This window comes from Natator depressus, chromosome 3 (assembly GCF_965152275.1).
Source record: "Natator depressus isolate rNatDep1 chromosome 3, rNatDep2.hap1, whole genome shotgun sequence".
Lineage (NCBI taxonomy): Eukaryota > Metazoa > Chordata > Testudines > Cheloniidae > Natator > Natator depressus.
The window spans coordinates 167,388,101-167,413,553 of NC_134236.1; the positions used below are offsets into that span (position 1 = coordinate 167,388,101).

The window sequence follows — 25,453 nt, forward strand, 5'->3', positions numbered from 1 at the left end:
GACCAGCTCGGTCCCTCGAGACACCCGCTTGGGAGAACAGACCTTCCTTCAGCAACCAAGACTTCCATCAGCCCTCACGGATCACCGGGGGAATTCAATCCTCCTGACTATGCCAATCAGAAACGAATCTACTGGGAGTTACGTGCCCCGCTGGTGGGCAGACATGGCATCACAGCCCTCTTGCTGGGCTAGCATCATCCCTCGATGGTTGCTCCAGCACCATGGCAATTTCTCTGCCTGGTAACTCAGTCCTCCGGCCAGGTCACCACCTTTAGTCCACCCTTCTGGGGCCCAGCTTGTCTCACACTAAAAGTCCAAAGAGGTCTTTCCACAGAGAGAAGTCCTTCTGCCATCGCTGGGGCTCTTGCTCAGCCTGCAGCCCCCTTGCTGGGCTTGGTAACCCTCTCCGGGTGCGTGTACACCCTGTTCTTTGGGGCCAGTAGGGAAATCCAGTCCCACCCTGACACTGGGAGCAGCCTAGGGCCCTGTACCCAACAGCTAGATCTGCTCCTTTCTCTTTGCTGCAGTTTTCCCTGGGCACTTCCTACCTCTCTTCTCAAGTTCCCCTCCAGGCTTTCCTTGCTGCTCTAAACTTCCTACCTCGTTCTCATTCCTGTGGATACCCCAGCTGGGCTGTATCACCACTGAAGTCTGGCTCTTTATGGGGAGGTACAAGGTGCCTCTCAGTTAGGGCTCATTCTGTAATCAGCTTGGCTAATCCCCAGGCTGTGCAGCCCAGGGGAAAGCACCCGGCCCACTCCTACTGTTACTGCACTGGGGTCCTTGCACCCCACCTGGTTTCCAAAGGGGCTGAGTACATGAAGGCCTCATTGTCTGGAACTGGAGTTTGCTTGTTCTGGTGACTCTGACATTCAGGCCCTTCATCATTCAGAGGCTGACAGGTGTGGTGAGGGGGCTGGAGAAACCCCACTGCTGAGCGGAAGGATGTCAAGAAGTTGGGATTCTGGGAGCTGATGGGTTCATTTGCCCTGCTGTAGGAAGTGGAGCTGGAGACTGGAGATGCCATGGGAATGAGACTACCTGATGTTCTCTTCATGCCTGAGGGGCTGGAGCCTCCTGCCGGAAATGCTCTCAGGATTCAGGTTCGAGGACATCTCTGGGGAGCTGCTTCCTAGGAACAAAACCAGGGTGGTACGATGATGGAGACGTCTCTGTCCCAGAGCTGGGAGCCAGGGACGGGGGAAGCTCCCAGCCAGGCTGTGCATCGGGGATCCCATTTCTCCCCCAAGAGACCCTCATGCCCCAAGGAGTAAATGGCTCTTACCTCCATGAGGGATAGTGCGGTCTTCCATCTAAGCCTCTTTGAGAGCCAGCATTGCTTGGTTTGATGGGATGAGGTGACCTGTCCCCACTGCTCCCTGAGGTGGCTCAGCTCCAGGTTGCGCCCGTCTGGGAGGCTTTGCCAGATCCCAGGGCCTGGAAGACAGCTGGGAAGGAGGCTCCTGCCCCAGATGAAGGAATTTGGGGGGCAGAGAGAAGGATCCTGCTCCACAGAGAGGGGAGAGAGTTTCTGTGAGTACCAGGGGGCTCCATTTCCCCTTCCACTAGCTCCCCATTTACAGCGAGCCAGAGTAGTACCTGCAGCTGGGAGTGGGAGTTGCTGGTGGCCTCAGAGGCACAGCCCCTGCAGTGCCTCAGGCATCTGGCACAAGCGCTGGATGATGCAGAGCTGGCGCATCACATTGGCCATGACGGCCTCCTGCTGCAAGGGAACGAGAACCTGTCAGAGACTCAGACGTCCCCGAAGAATCAGGGGGGATTAAGGGAACCTGGAACCAGCAGCATTCCCACCCAGCACCTGCCCACCTCGGAGGCATGGATTCACCCTCCTGACCCCCAGAATGGAGGCTTGTTGTCCTTTCTAGTGACCTCCAGTGCCAACCCCCTCTCCTTGGAGGGTGAGCTCCTGCCACCTCCCCCTCAGTGCCCCTGAGAGCTGTTCCACCTCCAATCCACAGCTCAAGTTCTCAGAACCCTCTCCTCCACCCCCACCCCCACCCAGGTTGGGCAGGGAGGGGGCTCTAGCGGAGAGGCAGGGGCGGGGGGGATGAGGGATTCTGGCAGCAGTGAAGTGGGATGTGGGGAAGTTGAGACCTTTCCCCAAGTCATCCCAGCCACTAGTGCTAAAGCTGCAGGATGGCAGCCCTGGTGAATGGGGCAGATCAGCAGCCCCTGCTGACTGAATCCTCCCGTTCTCTCTAGAGCGGGTCCAGCCCTGCCAGCAGCAGGACAAGTTTCCTCTGCCCATGTGCCTCAGCCCTGCCTGGTCAGTTCACAACACCTGTCAGTCCTTGGCCTCCCAGGCTGCCAATGATGGGAGCAACTCTGGGTGGTGGCTCGGGTGACACGGACACTAGGCCAGTGATGAACTGCCAAAATCTTAACTGGTTCCCTCTTCACCCCACGAGGGGGTCGTGACCCACCCCCGCCTTCAGGGACTCCTGCCCCATCCAACCCCCTGCGTCCCTTGATGCCCCCCCCGGAACCCCTGCCCCATCTACCCCCCTCTCCTGTCCCATGACTGACCCCAGAACCAGGCAGGAGGGTCTCGTGGGCCACCGTAGTGGGTGCCCACCCCGCCCTAAGAGCCATAGGGACCTGCCGGGGGGCAAGATGTGATGCTCCCAGGAAGCATCCGGCAGGTCCTTCTGGCTCCTAGGGGCAGGGGAGCATAGCTAGGGGGGGAGCAGGGGGAGCAGCTGCTCCCCCCACTGATCACATCAAAAGTGGTGCCTTAGGCACCGACTCCATGGGTGCTCTGGGGCTGGAGCACCCACGGGGAAAATTTGGTGAGTGCAGAGCACCCACCGGCAGCTCCCTGCCCCGCGCCCGGCCCCAGCTCACCTCCGCTCCACCTCCGCCTCCTCCCCTGAACGCACTACCCCACTCTGCTTCTCCACCCCCCGCCCCCAGCTTCCCGCAAATCATCTGTTCGCGCGGGAAGCCGGGGAGGGGGGGGCGGCTGAGAAGCAAGCAGCAGCTTCGCGCTCAGGCCCAGGGAGGCAGAGGTGAGCTGGTGCGGGGAGTGGTTCCCCTGCACGCCCCCCCTCTCTCCCCCCAGGTTAACTGCTGTGGCACGGGCGGCCCTCCTCGCACCTCCCGCCCCTAGCCCACCTCTGCCTCCCTGGGCCTGAGTGCAAAGCCACCACCTGCTTCTCAGCCCTCCCCAGCTTCCTGCGTGAACAGATGATTTGCGGGAAGCCGGGAGGGCAGAGAAGCAGAGCGGGGCGGCGCATGCAGGGGAGGAGGTGGAGGTGGAGCGGAGGTGAGCTGGGGCCGGGAGCGGGGCGGGGAGCTGCCGGTGGGTGCTCTGCACTCACCAAATTTTCCCCGTGGGTGCTCCAGCCCCAGAGCACCCATGGAGTTGGCACCTAAGGCACCACTTTTGGCCAGTTGTTAAATATAGAAATTTAGAAATCTCGCGGGACAACCGGTTCTAAAAGGGCTTCTAAATTTAACAACTGGTTCCAGTGAACCGGCTCCAGCTCACCACTGCACTAGGCCACTGGGAACTGGTGCAGCCCTGTGGAACAGGAGAGGCTTGAAGAGGGCACTTAAAGGACTCTTCTGCCCTTCCCAAGACTGATAGTACCGGGTCCTAAGAACATAAGTCTGTGACGAGGTAATGCTTGTCATTAATTAGCCTTGCTAAACAGCTGGATTGGAGCTGCTCCGGGGACAAGCTGGCTCCCTCCTGCTCATGGAGGTGGATTCATCTCCCTTCCCTGTAGCACCTTCTCTCACTCTCATTCCCCACCAGGCTCCTTGCTGACAGGCCAGTGAATGGCCACAGGATGGGAATGAGGCCTGGGGCTCACCCCAATCTCCTGAGTCTAATGCAGCTGCTTACCTTGTCCCCCATCAGCTGCTGGGCTTCCCCCAGGAGGGAGTAGGTGAGGAGCAGCCCAGATTGGCTGACATGCAGCAGGGGGTCATGGATGGCCAGCACTGCCATCCAGAGGAAAGATCTCTGCACCTCCAAGAAGAACTTTCCGAAGACCTAAAGCCAACAGGACGTGAGGCATTAGCAGACTGCCCAGAACCAGGCTCCAAATCCTGGGGCTAGAACGGTATCTCCGTCTAGTGGCCCTAGGAGGCAGCCAGTGCAGGGGACCCAGCCACCCCCATTCCCTGAGCTGTGTCATGCCCTGGCAGAGTGTCCTTACCTCCCCTACCCTGGCTGTGTTCTTGTAGCCCAGGAGCCTGCTGTCCTGGTGCCAGTCCCAACACCACAGGTCTTCAGCCTCATGGATGGTCAGCCCTGGGAGAGACACACACAGTTGTCATTCTGGTTGCAGTGCTTGTGTCCTTCCAATCCCATTGGTGGCTGCACAGTGGGCAGAGTCCTCGCTGTGTGCCTGGCCCAGCAGAATTGCAGGGGTGGTGTAGAACAGAGAAAGAGATCGAGAGAGACTCATCCTCCAGACGGGGTCAGTCTGAGAGAAATTGGCTGGGGTCCCAGTCTCACTCTTCTATTGGGTGCCATTTCCCAGATGGGTTCCTTACTCCTCTGGTGCAGCAGCAGCTGGTAGAGCCGGTAAACCCCCTCCCTGGCCTGCCGGCTGATGTCCTTGGCTGGGTCACCGATGAACAGAACCAGCTGTGCCACATGGTGACCCATCCTGGGGAATTCTGCTGAGTTCTAATGGAAGGGAGAGGGAGAGGGGACTCCATCAGCATTTTCCTGTCAGCTCCCAGTCTCCCACTGGACTAGGACTCTCCTTCCCCTCCACCTCTCTGCAGGAGATGCCTAGAGGATAGAAGCTAGAGCTAGATCCTTAATTTCCTCTTCCCCCAAGGGAGCCTGGAGCACAGGGATGTGGGCAGGGCCCTCCATGAGGACTTGTTTCCACAGATGCTCCAGGATGACAGGAAGGCATGAACCTGGAGCATGGTCCCCTTAAAAGCCCAGAGTCATTACTTACCAGGACAAGAAGAACATGACTCAAGCCAAGCTCATTATCATGACTCTGCCTCCCCAAAAAGAACACTCTTAACCCACAGCCCCTGCAGCAGCAGATCCTACAGCTCGTTGGCGCCAGCCCACCTATGCCTGGAGTCAGGAAGCTGGGGTCAGAGGTCACTTACGTCAAACTCAGGGAGGGTGATAATGAATCTGAGCAGGGCCGTGCTGCTCCTAATGGCCCTGGCTCTCTCTTGCAACACCCTGGACACAATCCAGTAGTTAATGTGCTGTGGGGAAAGGAGGCAGCATAGGACCAATGGGCAGATGCACATGTTGTGCAAATGAGACCCACCCCCGATCCCCAGGGGGCTGAGACATTGTGCGCAGGGTGGAATATCTGATTCATTGATCGCAGAGCTTTAGAAGGGGATTGTTGCCCCCAGGACGATGCTTGTCTCCTGCAGGTCACAACTTGTCCTTGTCTCTCTAGATTGGAACAATGTTCGGGCTCGGGGCTGGTCCCATCCTCCCTGAACTCCTGATTTCTGAACAGCTCACCAGGAAGGAGACAGACCCCTCCCCCCTCCCTGACTCTCAAGTCCTTGGTTGAGTGAAGGGACTGAGTGTGAGCACAATCCCCACAGGAATCTCACAGCCCGTCAGAGAGAAGGGCTGATTCTCTGGGGGTACTCCTGTTTCTCTAGGAAGGAGCCTGTGACTCTTCTCTGAGGACCATCTTCTGGATCTCACAGGAGGGGTTCAGACTCTCACTCCCCAAGCCAGCCAGGGGCCCTGTGGTTAGTGCTCAACAGAACCAGGCAGAGCTCTGGCTTGAAGTCCCAGCTCCTTCCTCTGTCCTTCCAGGAGGAAGGGCCTGACACTGCATTGCACTGACTGCCCTGACCAAGGATGGCCCACTGGGGGTCCAGCTAAGAGGACAGACTGGAAAATGGATCTAAGAGTTAAGGTAAAATTGCCCCCACCCCTCTCATCGGGCTCACCTCCAAGAAGTAGTGGAGCCTGCCAGTGTCTGGGGACTCTGCCAGCAGGTTCCCCAGCATGGCATCCAGGAGCTCTGGCAAGACCCTATGCAGATCCTGCAAAGCAAGGGAGAGCCATGGGTCAGAGTTAAGGAAAGAGGGACTACACCTGCCACAGGATGGGAAGAGGGGTCTCTGGGAAGCACTGGTGAGACCCCCAAACACATATCCTGGCCTCTCTCATTCACATCCCACTGCAGGCAATTAGCAAGGATTCATGGCAGGATGACAGGTGGCTCTTCAATCCATGACTTTAGCATGATCTACCTGAACTTGGGTGGTGTCCTTCTCTGTGCCCAGGGTGAAGATGACATGCAGGGCAGCTTGAAGGAGGTGGATTTCCAGCTCTGGCTCCAGGGCAGGTGTCATGGTGCTGGCAAGAGAGAGGAGCTGGTATTAGACTGTGCACTGCGGTGGTGGGACTGTCACCAACACGGATGTGAAACTGCAGGGAAATAGGCACAGGCTGGCGAGAATGGAAACTGAGGCACCGAGCCAGGGAATGACAAGGCCAAGGTTTCCCAGACAGACAGTGGCAGGGCAGGAATAGCGCCTCTTCCCTGGACCCTGCTGCCCCTCCTGTATCTGATCCTGGGAGGGAGCCTCTCCCCAAAGCCATTGCAATGTTACTGGAGTGAAAAGAACAGCCCAGCCCAGAGAGAGTGAACCTTCCCACCACCTCTGGCAGAGGGAGCCACCCTTGGGAGGTGACTTGGGAGTGGGAGGAGCAGTGACTCCCAGCCCTGGGCCTGAGCAGCGCCAGGGTTAGGGGAACCAGGCGGGAGGGTCTCGGTACCTGAGGTTGCCCACAGCAATCAGGGAGTTAACGAGGACGGTGCCGAGTGGAGAGTTATCAGGCAGCTCCTCAATGAACTCCTGTGAGACGCAAAGGAGACAAAGGAATGTGTGAGATTCAGGCCTCACTGACACTTCCCAGTGAGGAGATTACACAGTCAGCGCCCCACACAGCCAGCAGGATCCCCCCACCTGCCTCCCACTCCTCCGATTCCTGCCCAATCTCAGAATTTCTCCTGTCTCTTCTCCCCAACCTTCAGCCCCAGCAATCCCTGCCCGCAGCTGCCCCTCCAGCATCAGCCAACCCCCATCCATTGGGCCAGAGAGACTCCTGCCCTCCCATGTTTCTGTCCTCCCTCCAGCTGCTGGGCACCGTGTCTCGCTCACCACAATCCTCTCCACTACAGCTGACTTGCAGCAGTTTGGCTCCAGTGTGTCCTGCCCTCTCTGACGTGCAGCGAGACACGCAGGATGGATGGCGTGCAGGAACATGAGGTGCTGGGCCTCATCCTGCACCCACCAGGACTGGGGTTAGGGGAGAGAGAGCCAGTTAGCCAGGGACCTCCCTGCCACACCCCCACCAGCTGCAGGACTCAGGCCTGAATGGGGGAGAGTGGGGACCAGTCCATTGTCCAGATCACCCATGACTCCTGCACAAGCAGTGCCTGTGGGGGGAAGACCCCAGCTGGTGTGTGACAAACACCCCAATCTGGGGGATCCCAGATCATGGAGGAGAATGGTCCCCATTAGGGCTGGTGGATCATCAGAGAAAAGACCCTCTGCAGGGGGTCAGGGTGCTGGGAAGGGGCAGGACAATCTCAGTTCCAGCACAGCTGGGGAACGTTTGTACCTTTTCTCGGCCCTGGAGCTGCTCTCGGATGTTCTTGAGAGCAGCCTCCTCTGTGGCCATATCCACCCATTCCTCCTCCTCGTCCTCTGAGTTCCTGGGGGTCCCTGCACCAGGGAGAGAAGGGGACAGGGTCACGCCTGCTGCCACTCGGGGAAAGGACAGGGGCATGGTGGGGCAATGTGTCCCCTTCCCACCTCCGGGACCCAGGGCAGATCGGGCCCCACACTCCCTCCTCTCTCTCAGTGATGCCTTCAGCCCCCAATTCCTTCAGGAGTCCATAGCAAAGAGACCTGGACACTGTCCTGGACTCCCTGGGAGGACACTGCCCCCCACCCCACAACTGGAGCACCAAGGAGCAAAGTGAGTAGTGTCAGTGGGGTTCACGTGGCTCAGGCCAGACACCTGGGCTGGGAACCCACCCCCATAGCACTGGTCGAGGGCCTGGACCCAGGGTGTTCACAGCCCCCTCCTCACCCCTCCCTGAGCCCAGCCTGGCTCCTCACCTGGAACAAAGCAGCGGCGCCCATCGGCCTCGCGGCTGCCCGAATCATAGGCGCTGCTGCTGTCCCATGGGGAGCAGACCGAGCTGCTGGTGCTGGGACAGGGATCCTCCACCTCCTGCCCTGGGGAGGCTGGAAGGTCCTCAGTGAGCGGGCAGGGCGAAGCCTCCTGCTGGGAATCAGGGCTGGGTTTCTGGGGCCGGTGCTTCCCACACAACAAGCCCCAGAGCCACCCTGCCCGGCTCCCCTCCTGGGCTGGGTCCTGCCTGCCCAGCCGCACCCTGGGCCAGCTCCATTTCGGCCTGGCCGGTGGTTCTCCCACCTTGGCGCCTGCGCCGGGAGTGGGTTTCCTCTGCCAGAAGGCTGGGCACTTCCACCTCCTGGCCCGGCCAGGGGCTCCTTCCCCGCCAGCGGGGAGGGAGGGGCCGCTCTGCTCCTGGGGAAGATGGCAGCTGCTTCCCTCAGGCTCTGGGGCCACCTTCTTCCTGAACATCCTCAGGAGCCTGACCATCCTGGAACCGAGCGTGGAGCAGGCGTGAGTCTGGGGTCAAGGCAGCCTCTCACTAACCAGCCTTTTTGGTCCCTCCCCATCCCTGCCCCAGCCAGAGCAGCTCCTCCTCCCCCCACAGGGGTGCAGGGAGTGCAGTATCCACACACATTGGCAGGAGCTCATTGCATGATCTGCTCCCAACGTTCCCCCTCGTCATCCCTGGTGCTGCAACACCTGGGGAGTCTCCTCCTTTTTGAGCACTGGGGTCAGTCACAAAGACCATTGGTCACTTTGGACAAGCAGCTCACTCTTGCCGTCCCAGGGCACATTCCCCCCCAGGCTAGAGAAGGAACAGAACCCGGAAGTGCGGACTTCTCCTGGGAAACCATTCCCCACGTCAAAGTCCCTAGGCATAGCAAGCCCAGGGCCCCCTTATTTCCCATTGATTTCCATGCTCAGCCGCTCACAGGGTCTGGCCCAGCTCAGAGACTCTCAGCCTTGGGAACAGTCTCCCACAAAGGAAGGGCTGGGAGCCCCATTGCTGGGACCTTTCCAAACACACTGGAGACGGCTCTGGAGAAGCCCCTCCCCGGTCTGAGAGCAAGGGGCTCCTGGGGGCGGTTTGCAAATCCAATCTCCTTTGGGAGAGATTCTCTCCCCCTCTTTCTGCCTCTCCCCAGACAGACAGGGGACACCACAGAGGAACCCTAATGCCACTCACTTGCTCTAGGTGATGGAGCGATGGATGGCAGATGTTCAGGATCACCTGCTGTCGCTCGCCCTCCTCCTCATTCTCCAAGCCCAAGGCAGGCTGGAGAGGGTGGTGACCTGAGGAGTTACCCTGCCCAGCCAGCAGGCAGGGTGAAAACACTGGGCGATCGACTGGCTGTGAAAACAAGAGTCTGTCTTATTGCCAAGGGATGGAGAAACTCAGCCAGCAGCAGGGGGTGCAGAACACTGCCCTAGTGCAGGGGTGACGGCACCTCCCAGCTCCTGACATCCCGGCACTTTACACACCTTCCTGGAGCCTCCCAACCCCCTTGTGCTGTAGGGACTGCGACCCCAACCCTACTGATGAGAAACAGGCCTGGGGAGGGGAAGCTACTGGCTCAGGGTCACACCAAGTGTCAGAGCCATGGATGGGACCCAGCAGTCCTTATTTCCAGGCCCCTTCACTAACCACTGCTGCACACTCCGTCCCACAGCTGGCAATTACAACCATGTCCGGTCCCCCTGCCTTTGAGAGGGAGTGTGCTCTGCTGTAGTGACTGGACCAGGGGGTTGGGAGTCAGGACTCCTGGGTTCCATTGCTGGTTTTCCTATTGACCTGTGGGACTTTGAGCAAGTTGGTCCACCCTCTATGGCTCTGTCCCCAGCAGTCAAATGGGGATTTCCTACTTTCCCACTACTGGAAAGTGCTGGGAGAAAAAAGCTGCTCTGACAGTGCTAAGCAGCATCTGACCATTAAAGGTCAGTGTGCACTGCCCAGGAGGAGGAGTGTTTGGCTCTGGGGTTTCACTTCAGCCCAGTCTCTAGCCAGGGGCCCAGTCATGGAGTTTGGCTCAAGTAGACCAATTTTCCAATTTTTAAGGGAGTTTTGAATTCCAGTCCTGTGCTCCAAAGTGCTTGGTGTCATCTGCAAATTTTAGAAGCATACTCTCCACTCCATTTTCCAAATCATTAATGAAAATATTGAATAGTTCCAGACCCCAGACTGATTCCTGCCAGACCCACTAGGTACACCCTCTCAGCTGGACAGCCAAACATGGAGAAGGACTCTTGGAGTACGGGCTTTCAACCAGCTGTGTACCCACATTATACTAATTGCATCGAGACCACATTTCCCTAGTTTGCTTTTGAGAATGTCTGATGAGACTGTGTCAAAAGCCTTCTTAACACCAAGATAGATCACATCTCCTGTTTACCCACCTCCTCTAGGCCCGTAACCCTGTCAAAGAAGGAAATAGGATTGGTTTGGAATGATTTGTTCTTGACAAATCCATGTTCACTAGTCCTAAGAATCAAATTATCCTGTAGGTGCTGACAAACTGATTGTTTAATAATGTGTTCCAGTATCTTTCCAGGGATGGACGTGAGGCTGGCTAGTCTGTAAGTCCCAGGGTTCTCTTTATTCCCCTTTTAAAGATAGGTATTGTCTTGTTAGTGGATGGGAAGATGTTCTTTTTCGGGGATCTCAGAAGAGAACTGGGACACAGCACCTGGTTTGTTAAGACCACAAAAATGGAGGCAGGAACCTCTTCTCTCCTCCTGGCAAAGACCCCAGGTACCTAAAAGAGTGGGACTCACATCCCTGAATGGGCTTTAAAAAAGACAATGGTTAACATTTGGCCCCAACCATTTCTTGTTTCCACAGATGAGACATTTTAGCAAAGTTTAGAATTCCTTGGTGCTCAACACCGTGAAACTCCCCTTTCTCCTTCACAAAGGGCTTTAACGCCCCTTATCTCACCCAGGACAATGGCTGCCCAGAGTTCAAGAATTTTCCCTCTTCCCATTGGACAGATGGGGAGTCTGAGGTTCAGAGAAGGGAAGTGACCTACCCAAGGGCCTACACAGCAAGGTGGTGGCAGAGCCAGAAAGAGAAGCCACCAGTTCTGACTCCTGTTCTAACAGACAACAAATCCCCCAGAGGCAGAGATAGAGCCCAGCAATCGAGATGGCCGGGAAATTACATTGAAACCATTTCTGTCAGAAAATCCCATTCAGACTAAACCAGTTTGTTTCTTGCAATCATAACAAGTGGGATGAAAATGCTTTGCAAAAATATTTTGTTGCAAAACAAAAGCATCTCCTGTTTGTCACACTGTGTTAAATTGTCTCATCGCACATAAAAAGAAGACACTTAGATTTTGAAAATTAGATAAAATGCTTCAATCTGAAGTAAGTAGTTGCTGCTCTTAATTTCAAAATAATAAAATACAAATAAAACAGAATATTTCAGCTATTCTATGATGTCATAATCTGATCTGAGGAAACGTGATAGGACACCTCATATTATGCACTGTTCCTAGTGACACTCTCCAATGGATCCCCATCCTCCACCCACCATGAGGTAGGTAGGAGCAGATTGTTATCCCTACTTGAAAGATGGAGGAGCTAAGGCTAAGAAAGGAGAATTGACTTGTCTTAGGTCACACAGCCAGTCAGTGATAGAGTTGGGAATAGGACCCAAGAGCCCTGACTTTCAAACTAACTGTCAGATCTTGAGTTTCATACATTGAATAACCTCAATAAAGTGCTCTCAAATGAGCTCCAGATCAACAACAATTCACAGTAATTATTCAGCAAGTATTTTAGGAGAACTGGAATGTTACAGAGAATCATGAACTGCTCAGAAACAATTAATGCAGAGAAGCAGCAAAATTCGTCAAACATATGACTGGTTATGACTTATTTACTTGGTCTTAAAAGACAACAACAAAGACCTGAGTCTCCTCCCTGTCAATAAGCCGCCTGCTCAGCCAATCAGGGTAGAGACTGAGGGGCAGGCGGGTTCTCACCAGAGAGCCCAGAGGATGGCCCAGGTCACCGGTGGGGATCACTGTCCAAGCACTATTTCAGCCCCGGGTGGACCTCCCACAATGGGAGCTGCAGAGCACCCCCCCCAACACACACACACACACCCTTCCTGGTGGTGGGAGGGGAACAGGGGAAACAACAAAAGTAGTAAGAAAAGAAGAGAAAGGAGGGAGGGATGGAGGAAAATGTAAAACAAAAAGGACAAACCCCAATGTCCCCAGTGATTCTAAGGGACAAAATCAAAGATGGGGAATAAAATTCTGCCACCTTCAGCTAGTATTTTCCATGCCTAGAATTCAGCTGGCACCAGATGGATCAGACTGAACAGGTTCCAAACCTTTTGGAGACTCTTACCTTGTAAACAGGGACGTCTGTTTTCTAGTAAAATCAGGAAAAGGAAAGGAGAAAACTTGAAAGAGGTTCCTCCTTGCGCTCACGTATGTGAACCCTAATACTCTCTCAGTCCTCAAAGAGAGACCTCAAGAAGGAGACTTGCTGTAGCAAAGCCACAGGGATCTCTGAGGTTTCCCTGGCCCTGCGCCCCTGTCCTGCCTGGCTGATGTCCGCATCTCTCTGTGAGGTCAACACCTCCCCACCACCTTTGACCAATAGGCTGAGGTCCTGCAAAAGGCCTTTGTGATGCCACTGCCACACCACCCCTCCCCTGCAGTGCTAATGTCCTTTCACTGGCCAGACCCACTGGAGGTTTGAGCTACCCCTGTGGATCACTCCACTCAATGAGTGTTCATTCTAGGAAGCAAGCCGGCTAGACAGTAAAACATCAGAGGCTTCTCCCAATGCTACACTCAGTTTTTCAGAAATTAGTAGACTTTATAGCCAGAAGAGACCATTAGAGCATCTAAGCTGACCCCCTGCATATCACAGGCCTCCTGTATACCACAATAGCTACTTTTTGGGCAAACACATTCCAGAAAGGCATCTAGTCTTCATTAAATGACATCAAGAGATGGAGAATCCACCACTTCCCTTGGTAGCTTGTTTCTGTGGTGAATCATCCTCGCTGTTGAATATTCGTGCCTTATTTCTAATATGAATTTGTCTCTTTTCACCTTCCAGTCATTGGGTCTTGTTATGACTTTCTCTGCTAGATTAAAGAGCCGTTAATACCCAAGATTTTCTCTCCATTAAGCCACTTCAACACTTCAATGAAGTCACCTTTCAATCTTCTTTTGATAAGCTAAACAGGTTGAGCTCTTTCAATAGCCCACTAGAAGGCATTTTTCTCCAGCCCTCAGAACATTTGGTCACTCTTTGCTGCCCCAGCTCCAATCTCTCAACATCTTTTTCAAATGAGGACACCAAAACCGGATGCCGTATTCCAATATCAGTCTCACTGATGCTGTGTCACCTCCCTATCCTACCCATGGCTCTGCTCCTACATTTAATGATGGCTTTAGCCCTGTTCACCACAGCATCACACTGGCAGCTCGTGTTGAGTGGCTTCTCCACTATGGCCCCTAGATCCTTTTCATAGTCACTGTTTTCCTGGATACACTTCCCCATTCTGGAGGTGTGGCTGGCATACCTTGTTGCTAGGTATAGGATCTTGCATTTGGCTCTGGTCAAACTTGTTTTCTTTGAATGGGTCCAGCTTGCCGAATGAGCCAGATCGCTCTGTATCACTGCCCTCTCCTCATCAGTAATTACCACACTGCCACTATTTTGTCACCCACCAATCTTATCAGCAGTGATTGTATATTTTCTCCCAATTCATTGATAAAAATTATTTTAAAAAATTAGTCCTTGAGAGCTTCTTCAGACCCTTAGTACCCAGGACCTGCTCCCCACAGCACAGTGAGAAAAGGCCGTCCAGCCCTGCTGGTACATAGGGGATAAGCACAGAACAAACACACCTTGAGGAGCTGTTTTGTCCATAGGCTCTGAACAACATGTGGGGGTCAGCAGCTTACAAATGCACTACAGACCTGTAGGGTAGACAGGTCCCAACTGTGTCTCAGTTTCCCACCCTGTAAAATGGGGAGACCAAACAAAACCTTGATTAGCTCTATTTGATAGTTGGGGAAACCAAGGCATGCAGCAGTGAAGAGACTCGCTCATGGTCCCAAAGCTAGGAATAGAAAACGGCAGGTCTTCTGATAGCCAGTCCTGGGACCTAGCCCCGGTTATCCTGGCCTCGCTGCTCTAACTTTAATCACAGCCTCCATGTCTTTTCCTCCATGTCCCTTAACCCCACGTCACTGCAGAAGAAGGATTTTCTGTTAGCCAGCTGGCTCTGATGCATGTGGATGTCCTTCCAAAAGAGGTGCTCTGGCTCAGTCCCATGTTATGGTTGGCTGAAGGAACCACTTGGTGACATTCTAGGGCCTGAGTTATACAGGAGGTGCGCCTAGATGCACATAATGGTCCTTTCTGACTTTAACATCTATCAATCTATACATTTTATGCTGCTAGGAAGATAACTCTGCACCTATTTTCTCTCATTCACTTTCAGTTGGAATAATTGAAATCCAGGCCAAAGGATTTCCTCTTCCATTGTGTCTTCAGCACCTTTGAGAGCAAAAAGTTCCTGTTATCCCACAGGTTCCAGTTTCAACCTGTCCCAGGGTGAGGTGGCCAGGAAAGGGGTTGGAGCACAACTGCACTTAGCCCAGGTTACGCAGCTCCCTAGGGCGAAGGGAATAAGTGTGGGGGTAGGCTGACCCGATAGCAAGTGTCAAAAATTGGGACAGGAGGTGGGGGAGAAAAATCAGGACTGTCCCTATAAAATCGGGACATCTGGTCACCCTAGGTGGGGGTCACGTGACAAGCAGCAGCATGTGACTAGGACCCAGGCCTGCTGAGAGATAGAAGGGCAGCCTGTGCTCAGCCAGGAGAGAGACCCCAAGGGGAGCAGGTATGGGAGGGGCTTGGAGAGTCCTTTAGAGGTCAGGGACAAGCTGGGAAGGGGCCAGGCTGAGCACTTAGGACAGTGGTTCTCTAACTTTTGTACTGGTGACCCCTTTTACATAGAAAGCCTCTGAGTGCGACCCCTCCTTATAAATTAAAAACACTTTTTATATATTTAACACCATTATAAATGCTGGAGGCAAAGTGGGGTTTGGGGTGGAGGCTGACAGCTCGCAACCCCCCTTATAATAACCTTGCAACTCCGTGAGGGGTCCTGACCCCCAGTTTGATAACCCCTGGCTTAGGACATGGCCCTAGGAGGGAAAGACAGAGCCGGGTTAGGTGATGGGGCAGATAGTCCTGTTGGTTTAGGCTCCAAAGGACAGACACCCACAGGTGAAGGTGATTGTCGGGGCTTATGTCCTTATGATAGTGGAGAAGACTGATGCCATAAGGGGAAAGTGAGTTAACCCCAAGGTCACCCAGTGAGTTTATATCACAAATGCATACTCAGAAGGATCCAACAGAAGCATGGATTTTCCAGTCTCTTCTTTCTAGGAGTCCCAAGGGCTAAGGTAAAACCCCTGCTGTCCCTCCCCGTTCTGCTCACCTCCAAGATGTGCTGGAGTTTGTCTGTGCTGGGGGGTGCTGTCAGCAGGATCTAGAGCTCGTCATCCATGTTCTGTGGGCAGGCGTTGCTCAGAGTCTGCCAGGGGAGGGAGACCCTGGGTCAGGGTTATGGAACCTGGGGCTACACCTGCCAGGATGACAGCTGGCTCTGCAGCCCTTGCCCAGAGCAGGTCTCTGCAGAGGGTCTGGTGCACAGCAGGGTAGGAAACAGCCCAGCTGCTAAGGATGGGAGCTGGGCTTCTGGGCAGAATCCAGGAAGCAAAGCCCAGCCTGCGGAAAGAAAGGACTGCCCCCGGAGGGACAACGTAATGTCCCATGGAGGGAAGAGGCTCTCCCCGCCATTTCTTAACCTCACGGGCTGTTCTCATGCTCTGCCAACCCCACCTCTCAGTAGCTCCAGCTGTCTGAGGGAGCAGGGACCAGAGGCCATCCTGCTGCTGGGACAGAGATGGAGGTTGCTGTTCTACCTGCATATGGGTGTTGTCCTTTCTCATGCCCACGGTGAATACACCATGCAAGGGAAGCTCTCAGGACATGCGATTCCAGCTCCAGAGCCAGGGGCAGCTTCAGCTTTCTGGGAGGAGACTGTGTCTGAGACCTTGCAGTTGGGGGATGAGACAGGCACTAACATAGGCATAGAAGTTTGGGGAACTGGGGGAGAGGCCGGTGTTGGGCAAGGAGGGCAGGGATTTGGGAAGCAAGATCTGAGGATCAAACACTGTCTAATTGTCGGTTAGGATTATCCCCACTTCAGAGGGGGGAAAGTGAGGCACCATGTGGAAGCGGGACCTGGCCGATTGGGCTGAGCATCTGAATAATTGCTAGAGCAAAAATATGAAAGCCATTAAGTGTCAGAAGAACATTCATCAGGGAACTGGAGAGTTTAAGGCTGGCCAGAAAATGTGCTCTGCCACCTCACTGGTTTTGGAGACAAGGGTCCCTCTCTTGGCAAGAGGAGTTGGGGGATCTTTGTCTGAGACACACAACTGTCAATAGTTGGGAACAGAAACCCCTCTGTAATTTTGCTCACTGGTCCTGCCACAAACTCCAACCTCTGACGATTGTGAGCTAGGACTAGGAACACCATTCTACTGTCATAGTTACATGTACCTGCGCACCTGCAGACACTGCAGCTGGATCACACACACTGGTGCTGGCGCTGTGACATCAGCTGGATGAACCACCCTGCTGGCCCCCATATCCAGCATTCTCTCCCTGAGCAATCAGTCCTGCTCCCTGCTCTTCCTACAGCAACCCCTGAAGCAGTCTCTCTTCGTGGACCATGTCCCTTTCCTCTTTGGCTCTTGTGAAAGCAAGCTGCTCCTTGTTCCTCCTTGCCCCTGTCTCCAAAAGCTCCTGCATGGTCCTCCTCCTTCTGGCCCACTGCTGGCTGCTGGGAGCACCTGCAGTCCCAGGCAGCAGGCTTGGCCCAGCAGGTGTGGAAGTGTCTTGCAATGGAATGAAACAGAGGGTGTGTTAATTGTATTGCCGTGGGGAGAAGGAGAAAGAATCCCCCACTTTGCTTTCTGTCTGTCCACAAGGCCATGATTTCCAACATTGCGGAATGCTTCGATATCACTCATAAGTTCCCATATACACTCCATCTCACTTCTGCCCTTGGAGGATTCACACACTCACACCCTATGCAGGTGTGTGTGTAACACTGATTTTACCTTAAATCAATACCAAAGAAATTAAGAGGCTGGATCTGGCTGATGCAGGGTAGGCTGAAGTCGTGTTTTGGGGACATTTACCAATACTGACTCTGACTTTGTTTCATGCTCCATGGAAAACTTCCAGACATCACCTTCCAGGAACAGAAGGAAATCAGGATCCAAAGTAACATACTTTTGGTTAGAATGTAGTGTTCTATAGGCAGCAGAGTGGATTCTCACCAACCCTCCTCCCAAATCCAGCAACAGAAAAGCCAGGACGACACAGGACAAAGGAATGCCTGCTGCACGAAGCATCATCTAAAGTCGCCTTCCAAGGAGTTAAGGAGAAGCCAGGATAAAAAAGGATTCAAAATTCACATTGATACGGCTGGATAGGATAATAATTCGCTACCCAAAATATGCATCTGCAGCATTAGATCGGCTTACCCAAGATAACGAAATGCCCTGCTTGCAAAAATAGCCCCTCAGGCTTTGGCTTCAGCCCTGGTGACCCCATTAAAATGGGGTTGCAACCCACTTTGTGGCCCTGACCCACAGTTTGAGAACTGCTGGTCTAAAGTTACAATAGGTCACGGTGTCATATCCAGAGTAATCTGTGTAGTTTCAGAACTCGCTGTTGTGTGCAACAGAATTGCACCAATCCCATGTGTGTGGAAAATCCCTTATTTGGGATTAATTTTAAAGCAGCATTTAAAGCATCTCAGTCTGATGGTGAAGGATTCATTTATGCTGTTATTACAGTATTTATAATTACCTTAGCATCTAGGAGCCCTAGTTGTGGATCAGGACCCCACTCTGCCAGGGGCTCTGCAAACAAAACAAAAAGACAGTCCCTGTCCCGCTGAGTTTACAATGTTAGGCCTACATGTAAATATTAGGTGAACATAGCTACATCACTTCAGAGTGTGGAAGAAAAGAAAAAAGATACACACACACACACACACACACACACCCCTGAGTGACATACCTATGCTGACCTAAACCCAGTGTAGTTGCAGCTATGTTAATGGAAGAATGCTTCTGTCAGCGTAACTAGGGTAGTTCAGAGATGTGGTAGTCCTACATTGATGGAAAAAACTCTTCCATTGGGCAGGCTGCATCTACACTATGGGGTTATGCCAGCATAGCTACAGCACTGTAGCTAGGCCAATAGAGTCTCTCTAGCATGGACATCCCTACGTGTAAGAAGAGAGACAATAGATGGGGAGTACACAGAGACTATCCTGGTCAGCACGATAGGCTGTGTATGTATATTCAACTTATTAAAAGTCACATTCAGACTATGACGCTTTGACTTTTCATTAGGGCTTGAACAGTCATTCCATGCAAAGAAAATGATGACAAAGGAAGAATGGGCAGATACAAAAAGTGTTTATTTGTGTTACCAATAACAGTTTAGTATTAATACTGAAAGAGTTATCAATAATCTAATGTACTTTATCAAATAAAGCTCTTTTTTATACTTCATTTGTCTTAAATTAGACTCAAATTGACAATGAAAAGAGATTTACCAGGTTCGCTTTTGTTTATAGTCAGACCTTGTCTCCTTTGAGACAGTCACACCAATTTAACGAAAGATGTGATTTTAAATGCATTTAATTAAACTGGTGCAAACACCCCTGTGTGGATTTATTTTGGTTTAGGTTTATTTCAGTTTATTTGGAACAAATTAGGATTAAGATAAAACAAAATAAACCTGTCAAAATGAAACCAGAGCATCCATGCAGGGAGTAAAAACTGTTTCAAGTTAAAATGGTTCAACTTTCCTGAGTAGGCAAGGCCTCTGCTTCACTTTCAAGTCCTTATGAATTAACACAAAACTGCTGAATTGCAAACACTGAAGGGAAACTTTTGTCATTTCAAATAAACTGCTTCTATGGACATTTTAAAACAAAAAAAATAGAAGCTTTGTAAAGGCTGGGGGATGGAGGGAGTTTGAAGAATCTACATTTTTGCCTAATAGCTCAAACAGGATCCCTTTTTATATTAACAGCCCAACAACAAGACCCCAAGAAGAGCTCTGTGTGCTCAAAAGCTTGTCTCTTTCATCAGCAGAAATTGGTCCAGTTAAAGATATTACCTCACCCACCTTGTCTCAACAGCAAAAGTAACGGTCACATTTAAGTTTGCTGTCTGCTTAACTAAATCTGCCTGTTTTTCCCAATATTGCAGATCAGTGGCAGGGACTATGTAATATTATGGATTCTGCAGTTCTGGAGGATTTACACATATGTTGCTGTGTTCTTGTGACGCTCTGTACCTCGGGGAACACCCAGCACCCCCCATGTTCATCTTTATAAAATGATTGTGTGGTATCCAATGCAAAGTTTGTCATGTTGAGTGTCTTTGGAAGGCTCATAATGCACTGAGCATGGTTATTATAGTGATGTTATAGTAATTGTTACAGTAATGGTATAGTAAAGTTATAGGTTTTAATTTCAGTATATAGTTATGAGGCTGAAAATGTATCCTCATGGCTTAACGCAAGCCCATGCAAAAACTCCCCAAGAACAGAGAGGCAGTTCACACCTCATCAGGGCATGGATGGGACAAACCCAGTCTAGCCTCACAGAAACAATGGACACTGGCTTAGGCAGCAACAAAAGAATCTGTTAGACCCTCGAGGGAGTCACCCCCTTCCTTTGGGCAGTTTGGGACTGCAATGAAGTAATGCTCACCTGACTCGGAATGGGGGGGGGCGGCAAAGCCAGGAGGAAAGAAAGGACATGATAAAAGGGAGAGACATTTTGCCTTGCTCTCTCTCTTCCACCTACATCGACAGACACCACCACCACCAAGTGACTGAAGAACTGATCAAAGGGGAGAGCCTGGCTGAAGAGCTGCTAGCCTGTGGTGAGAAGCATCTAAGTTTGTAAGGACACTGAAAGTGTTAAGATCAGCTTAGAATGCGGTTTGCTTTTATTTCATTTGACCAAATCTGACTTGTTATGCTTCAACTTATAACCACTTAAATCTGCCTTTATAGTTAATAAATCTGTTTGTTTATTCTACCTGAAGCAGTGCATTTGGTTTGCAGTGTGTCAGAGACTCTCCTCGGGAGAACAAGCCTGGTGCATATCAATTTATTTGTTAAATTGATGAACTTATATAAGCTTGCAGCATCCAGCAGACATAACTGGACACTGCAAAACGGAGGTTCCCAGGGTTGTGTCTGGGTCTGGAGATAGTGGCTGGTGTCGTTCGCTTGCAAGTAGCTGGGAGCAGCTTACATGCCAGAGGCTGTGCGTGAACAGCCCAGGAGTGGGGGTTCTCACAGAAGAGCAGGGTAAGGCTGGCTCTCAGAGTCAAGTCTTGGAGTGGCCTAGCAGATCGCTGCTCCAGACAACATCAGAGGGGAATGTCACAGTTCTGCAAAAAGGAGTGTTTTTTAGCGTATTCTCTTGCAATCAGCCTTTACTGTTCTGAAAGGTCTCTATGAAATAATAGGGTTTTCAAGTTATAAACACAATTGTAAATGCTAATCTAGACACTCCACAATTGTCTGTTCTTAGGACAAACCAGGAACAAATGTATGTGTTGTACCTAGATTAACATTTACACTTAAATTTGTTAACTTGAGTTAATTGGCAATCAATTAATTCAAATTAAAACAGCTGAAAACTCTAGCATAGACAGGCCTATTGAGGAGTACCTTACTTCGTAGGAAAGAAATGTTTTAAATATCTTGAGATGGACAATTCTGCTAGAAATTATAATTGACCAGAAAAGGAAAATAATTGTTTGTGCCCTTTTTGCATTTTTATGATGTGGTCTGAGTAATTTTGGGGAGGAGGACTAGGGGGGAGGAGAGGCAGCTTACACCATTACTTTTTAAAAATGTATTTGTCTGTGATTTAGCTGGAGGACTTCATGGAGGATTAGAGAACCAAAGTGGGAGCTTTCTCAGTCTCAGCTGTGAACGGGTAGAGATGTTGACATTTTTGGCAGAGAGTGTTTTTCTCCCAAGTGTTTTTTTCAAAACACAGAGTTTTCAGCAGTCTGTGTAAAAAATCCCTTCCCTTCTCTTCTCCACTATTCAAGTCTCAGTCTCTTGTTCTAGCAATGTCATAATCCCACTAGATCTCCAGACCCCCAGTGAGTCCTCCAGAAAATACAGAGAAGTCAGAACTTGATATTTCTAAGGTAAAGAACAAGCAAAATAAATCTTTCAGGCCTTCCTTCTACATCATACACAAGCAGAAAGAGTCACAAACTCAATTTTTCTCCCTTGCCATTTACCTGTAAAGATAATGAAGAGACTATTGAGTATGGGTTCTTAAATGTTACTACGTATCATACTCACAAGGGCAAGTAAACCAAACCAAAGCTAGAGATGAGGGTCTTTTCATCTACAGCTTGACTGTTGATGTACTTTAACTATTCATATTCTGATTAGGGTAAATATACAAAAAGAAGGGAGGGGCAGTGCAAGTTGGATTTGTTTTTTATGCCATTTGTTGAACTTGACTTCCATGAGCATAGACTTTTTTGGATCTAATCCTAGCACGACAGCCTACTGTGGTCAATAAAGATGGAGCCCCTCGGATCTACTGAAATGGTGCCAAACCTATTATAGTCAAAATACCAATGAGATTTTAAAAATGAAAAAACAATACAAGATTGTTTTCAGACTATTTTGAAAGATCCAGTTCTCTCTTCATGCTTGTCTTCAGTGAGATGCATTTTGCCTGCCATGAGTTACACTTTGTCAAAATCTAGCACCTGTGTAGTAACAGAGGGGCAGGATTCCTCCAGACCAATGGAATGTCTCACCAAGCTGCACAACATAGGGAGGAAATTAAATAACAATTTAGCTGCCATATTGAATGAAGGAAAAATCCATGGTCAGGCCAATTACTTAGATTGGAAGATCTTTGGGAAAGGGACCCATTGTTTGTACAGCACCTAGCACAGTGGGGTCCGGTCCATAACTGGGGCTACAGTTATATAAATAATAAATAGTGAACTGGCTGCCTGCCCATTACTAGTGTTTCCACATTTGCCCCTAGAGGAAAAGACATGGCATAGCATCATCATTCAGAGAGAATTCCTGTTGACCTCAGTGAAGATAATATTGACAGAAAGTATAATAGATTAGGCCCCTTGTTAATGTCTTGATATGGCAGGGAGAGGTAATCTAATCTCTCTTGGCTATTTCTAAGATACCTATCAATGTGGTATCTAAATGTCATGATACAAACATCATCACACTGAAGATGTTCTATTCTCCCACGCAATTACAGCTGGGAATGTGTCAATATCTCCATCAAAATCAACTCACACAGCCAGCCCACTTTCCACTATCACAATTGCTGTGACCCCAAGGACTGTCCATCTGGAGCCCCTTGGTGGACAAGGTAATATACAGATTTACCAATAAACCTGCTGCCCCATGGATGAGTTTGTGAGTCTGGAGTTTTTATCCAGAAGTCAGAATAAAGCCTGAACCAAAACTGGCCTGAAGATCCTCCCAGTTTGGGGGAAACTTTTGCGTATCCAGATCTGAATATCTCAGCTGACTCTATTCAAAGGGCTGAACCAAAACCCCAGATGTGAAAACCCCCAAAACTTTGAGAAGTGGCATGAGACTTTGAGAAATTCCAGATCAGAATCCACACTTTACGCCTCGAGTCCCATCTCCAGTTTCAAAGGTAGCTGGGGATGTTGAGCCTTAGGGCTCTGTCTGACCGAGAGGAAATATTCTGTTTAACCATTGATTTTAATCTTAGAATGCTAAGGTTAAGATGATAAGATCCAAACTTGAATACTGAGGCAAAACAAGTCTATTAGCTCTCCTTTCTATCTGATAGCAATGACGTAACCTGGGGTTTTGGAAAGTCCCATCGCAGGAAAGAGCTGCTTTGATCTCTTCTTAGACATCAGAGTCCCTCTTCAGCTGCCCCACTACCCACAGATGGCTCATGTGGATGATGCAGATGATATTGTATCTTCCCACTGTTTGGTGCTCATTCCGTTTGGAAGTATTTTCTCATCTAGTGCTAGGAGCTGTGGGTGCTGGACTCTAGATTAGAGAGAGATCAATTATAGTGTTGGGCTTCAGACTGAGTGTTTTGCTGACACGTGAAGTGCAAACGAACAGTTTGTTAAGGCTGTGAGTGGGAGCACAGCCCTTAATGAGCGTTGCTTTAGGCTGTACCATACACCGAAATGACATCCCTCCTTGTTTATCATGAAGCAGTTGGAGGTGTCCTATATGCCACCTGCACACACACAAATGTGCACAGTACCTCTGATGGTACCTAATCTATGCTGAATATGCCCATTTTCCCATTCTCAAATCCATTAACCTGTTCTTTTAGCTTCCACTCATATGCATTGAAACCAAAGATCAGCATTTTCAGTTCCTCTCCCTCCTCTACTCTCCAAATGGTAGAATCATGCAAGTTAGAGAGGGAAAAGACTTATTGGATCCAATATAGGATTGTTTTTTATTGTATATTCCCCAGCGTCTTGCCTAGACCCATGTTAAATTACCAAATAATGGAGCTTCCATAACTTCTCTTGTGAGACTGTCCCTCACCTAACATATCACCATTAGGAAATGTTTCCTGATATTCAACCTCAGTTTTCTTTGCTTATTTCCATCCAGGATTTTGTTTCTGTCCCGTTCATTTTTGCTCATTTCTGTTCACTCCTCCCGCAGAAAGATATGATAAATGATCACACTTTGCAGTTCCGTAATGTGGTAAATTCCTGTGGGGAGTCAACACTCCATTCCATGACTGTATAATCCAGGCCAGGTTTTAGGAAGTGTTTGTGTGGGAATCCTGGGAGGCAAAAACTATTGGATGCATGAGTCCTGAACCCTAAATGAAATATCCCCTTTGCGTGGACTGTACTTCCCTCTGGGAATGATGCTCAAAGCCTGACCTCACCACACCCTAGAATGGAAGATCAGTATTATCATCATCCCCATTTTACAGATCAAGAAACTGAGGCACAGAACCATTAAATGATTTGCTCAAGGTCCCTTGGGAAGTCAGTGGAAAAGCCTGTCAGATCTCTCCAAATCTTGTGCTTTCACCACCTCCCTCTTGCCATCCCTCCTCTTGCCTCTAGCAAAATCAATATAATTCTGCCTAACATCACAATAGGCTGCCATGGAAATTATTAGAGCAGGGGTTCTCAAACTGGGGGTCAGGGCCCCTCAGGGGGGTTGCGAGGTTATTACATGGGGGATCGTGAGGTTATTATATGGGGGATAGTGAGCTGTCAGCCTCCACCCCAAACCCCGCTTTGCTTCCAACATTTATAATGGTGTTAAATATATAAACAAGTGTTTTTAATTTATAAGGGGTGGGGTCTCACTCAGAGGCTTGCTATGTGAAAGGGGTCACCAGTACAATAGTTTGAGAACCACTGGATTAGAGAGAGACAAGGGGAGTGAGGTAATATCCTAGGACTAACATGGCTACAGTTACAGGGCATACACAGAAATTATTGTGATTTTGCAAATGGGCTTGTGGCTTTCAGTGGGGAATAAGCAGCAGGCCCAGATGAGGAACAAAGCTAACAGACCACTCTGGGGCTGACAGGCTGGGGATAGCTGGGTGCTGCTGGCCTGGACCAGCATCTCACTAGCACTTCCATAATGATTTATGGTTTGTTTTTAAATCAGAGGCAGCAGTGGTGATTCTTCCATCAGTGTTCGTAGGGCACTTCCCCACCCTGACATACAAATCCTAAAGCAAACTATGCACATTTATTTTCTTCCCAGGTTTTTTGCTCCATACACAGCTGTTAATTTCCCTGTGTAACACTTTCATCACTCAGATGATTTATGCTTGCAAAGCCAGCTGCTCCCCATTTCCCTAATGGGCAGTGTAAATTCCACTAAGGGGCTAAAAACACTTGTTTATATATTTAACACCAGCCAACTAATCTAAGTGTGATACAAAAAAGAGCCTTCCGTATAATCACAAAGCCAACCGAGGGTTTAGAGTTGAAAGGTTGGATTTAAAATCTTACCTCCAGTACCACAGTAGCAGCATGATATTAACATTCGTATCTTGTCCAAAAAGAATCATATTCTCAGGATATCATATAAACGCAAGGGAATGCTATGAATTGTCAAAGTATCATAATATTGTTTGCAGTATTGTAGCCATGTTGAGAT

The 25,453-nt window shown here is 50.4% G+C and overlaps 2 protein-coding genes across 2 annotated transcripts in view; both read right to left on the bottom strand.

The window, feature by feature from the left end:
* Positions 1-907: 907 nt before the first annotated feature.
* LOC141984551 (uncharacterized) lies at positions 908-13,666 on the bottom strand. The gene is made up of 10 exons (XM_074947624.1): positions 13,525-13,666; positions 7,613-7,716; positions 6,764-6,843; positions 6,235-6,340; positions 5,929-6,013; positions 4,188-4,282; positions 3,872-4,021; positions 1,600-1,723; positions 1,286-1,504; positions 908-1,132 (listed from the first exon to the last, which is right to left on the bottom strand). The coding sequence occupies exons 1-8, from the start codon at positions 13,664-13,666 to the stop codon at positions 1,631-1,633; spliced, it is 855 nt and encodes a 284-aa protein (XP_074803725.1). The 3' UTR covers positions 908-1,132; positions 1,286-1,504; positions 1,600-1,630.
* Positions 13,667-23,122: 9,456 nt separating this feature from the next.
* FLVCR1 (FLVCR choline and heme transporter 1) overlaps positions 23,123-25,453 on the bottom strand; it is a 37,570-nt gene continuing 35,239 nt past the window's right edge. The window contains exon 10 of the mRNA XM_074947121.1: positions 23,123-23,338. Coding sequence (XP_074803222.1) covers positions 23,306-23,338 — 33 coding nt within the window. The 3' untranslated portion in view covers positions 23,123-23,305. The remainder of the gene's footprint in view (positions 23,339-25,453) is intronic.

Excerpts from the sequence above, each read along its gene's own strand:
- LOC141984551 (XM_074947624.1), bottom strand. The coding sequence starts at position 13,666 with ATGGGGAAGTGTATCCAGGAAAACAGTGACTATGAAAAGGATCTAGGG. Across the intron at positions 4,283-5,928 it reads GGCTCCACTACTTCTTGGAG|GGCTGACCATCCATGAGGCT; the intron begins GTGAGCCCGATG and ends TGTCTCTCCCAG. Across the intron at positions 4,022-4,187 it reads ACACAGCCAGGGTAGGGGAG|GTCTTCGGAAAGTTCTTCTT; the intron begins GTAAGGACACTC and ends TGTTGGCTTTAG.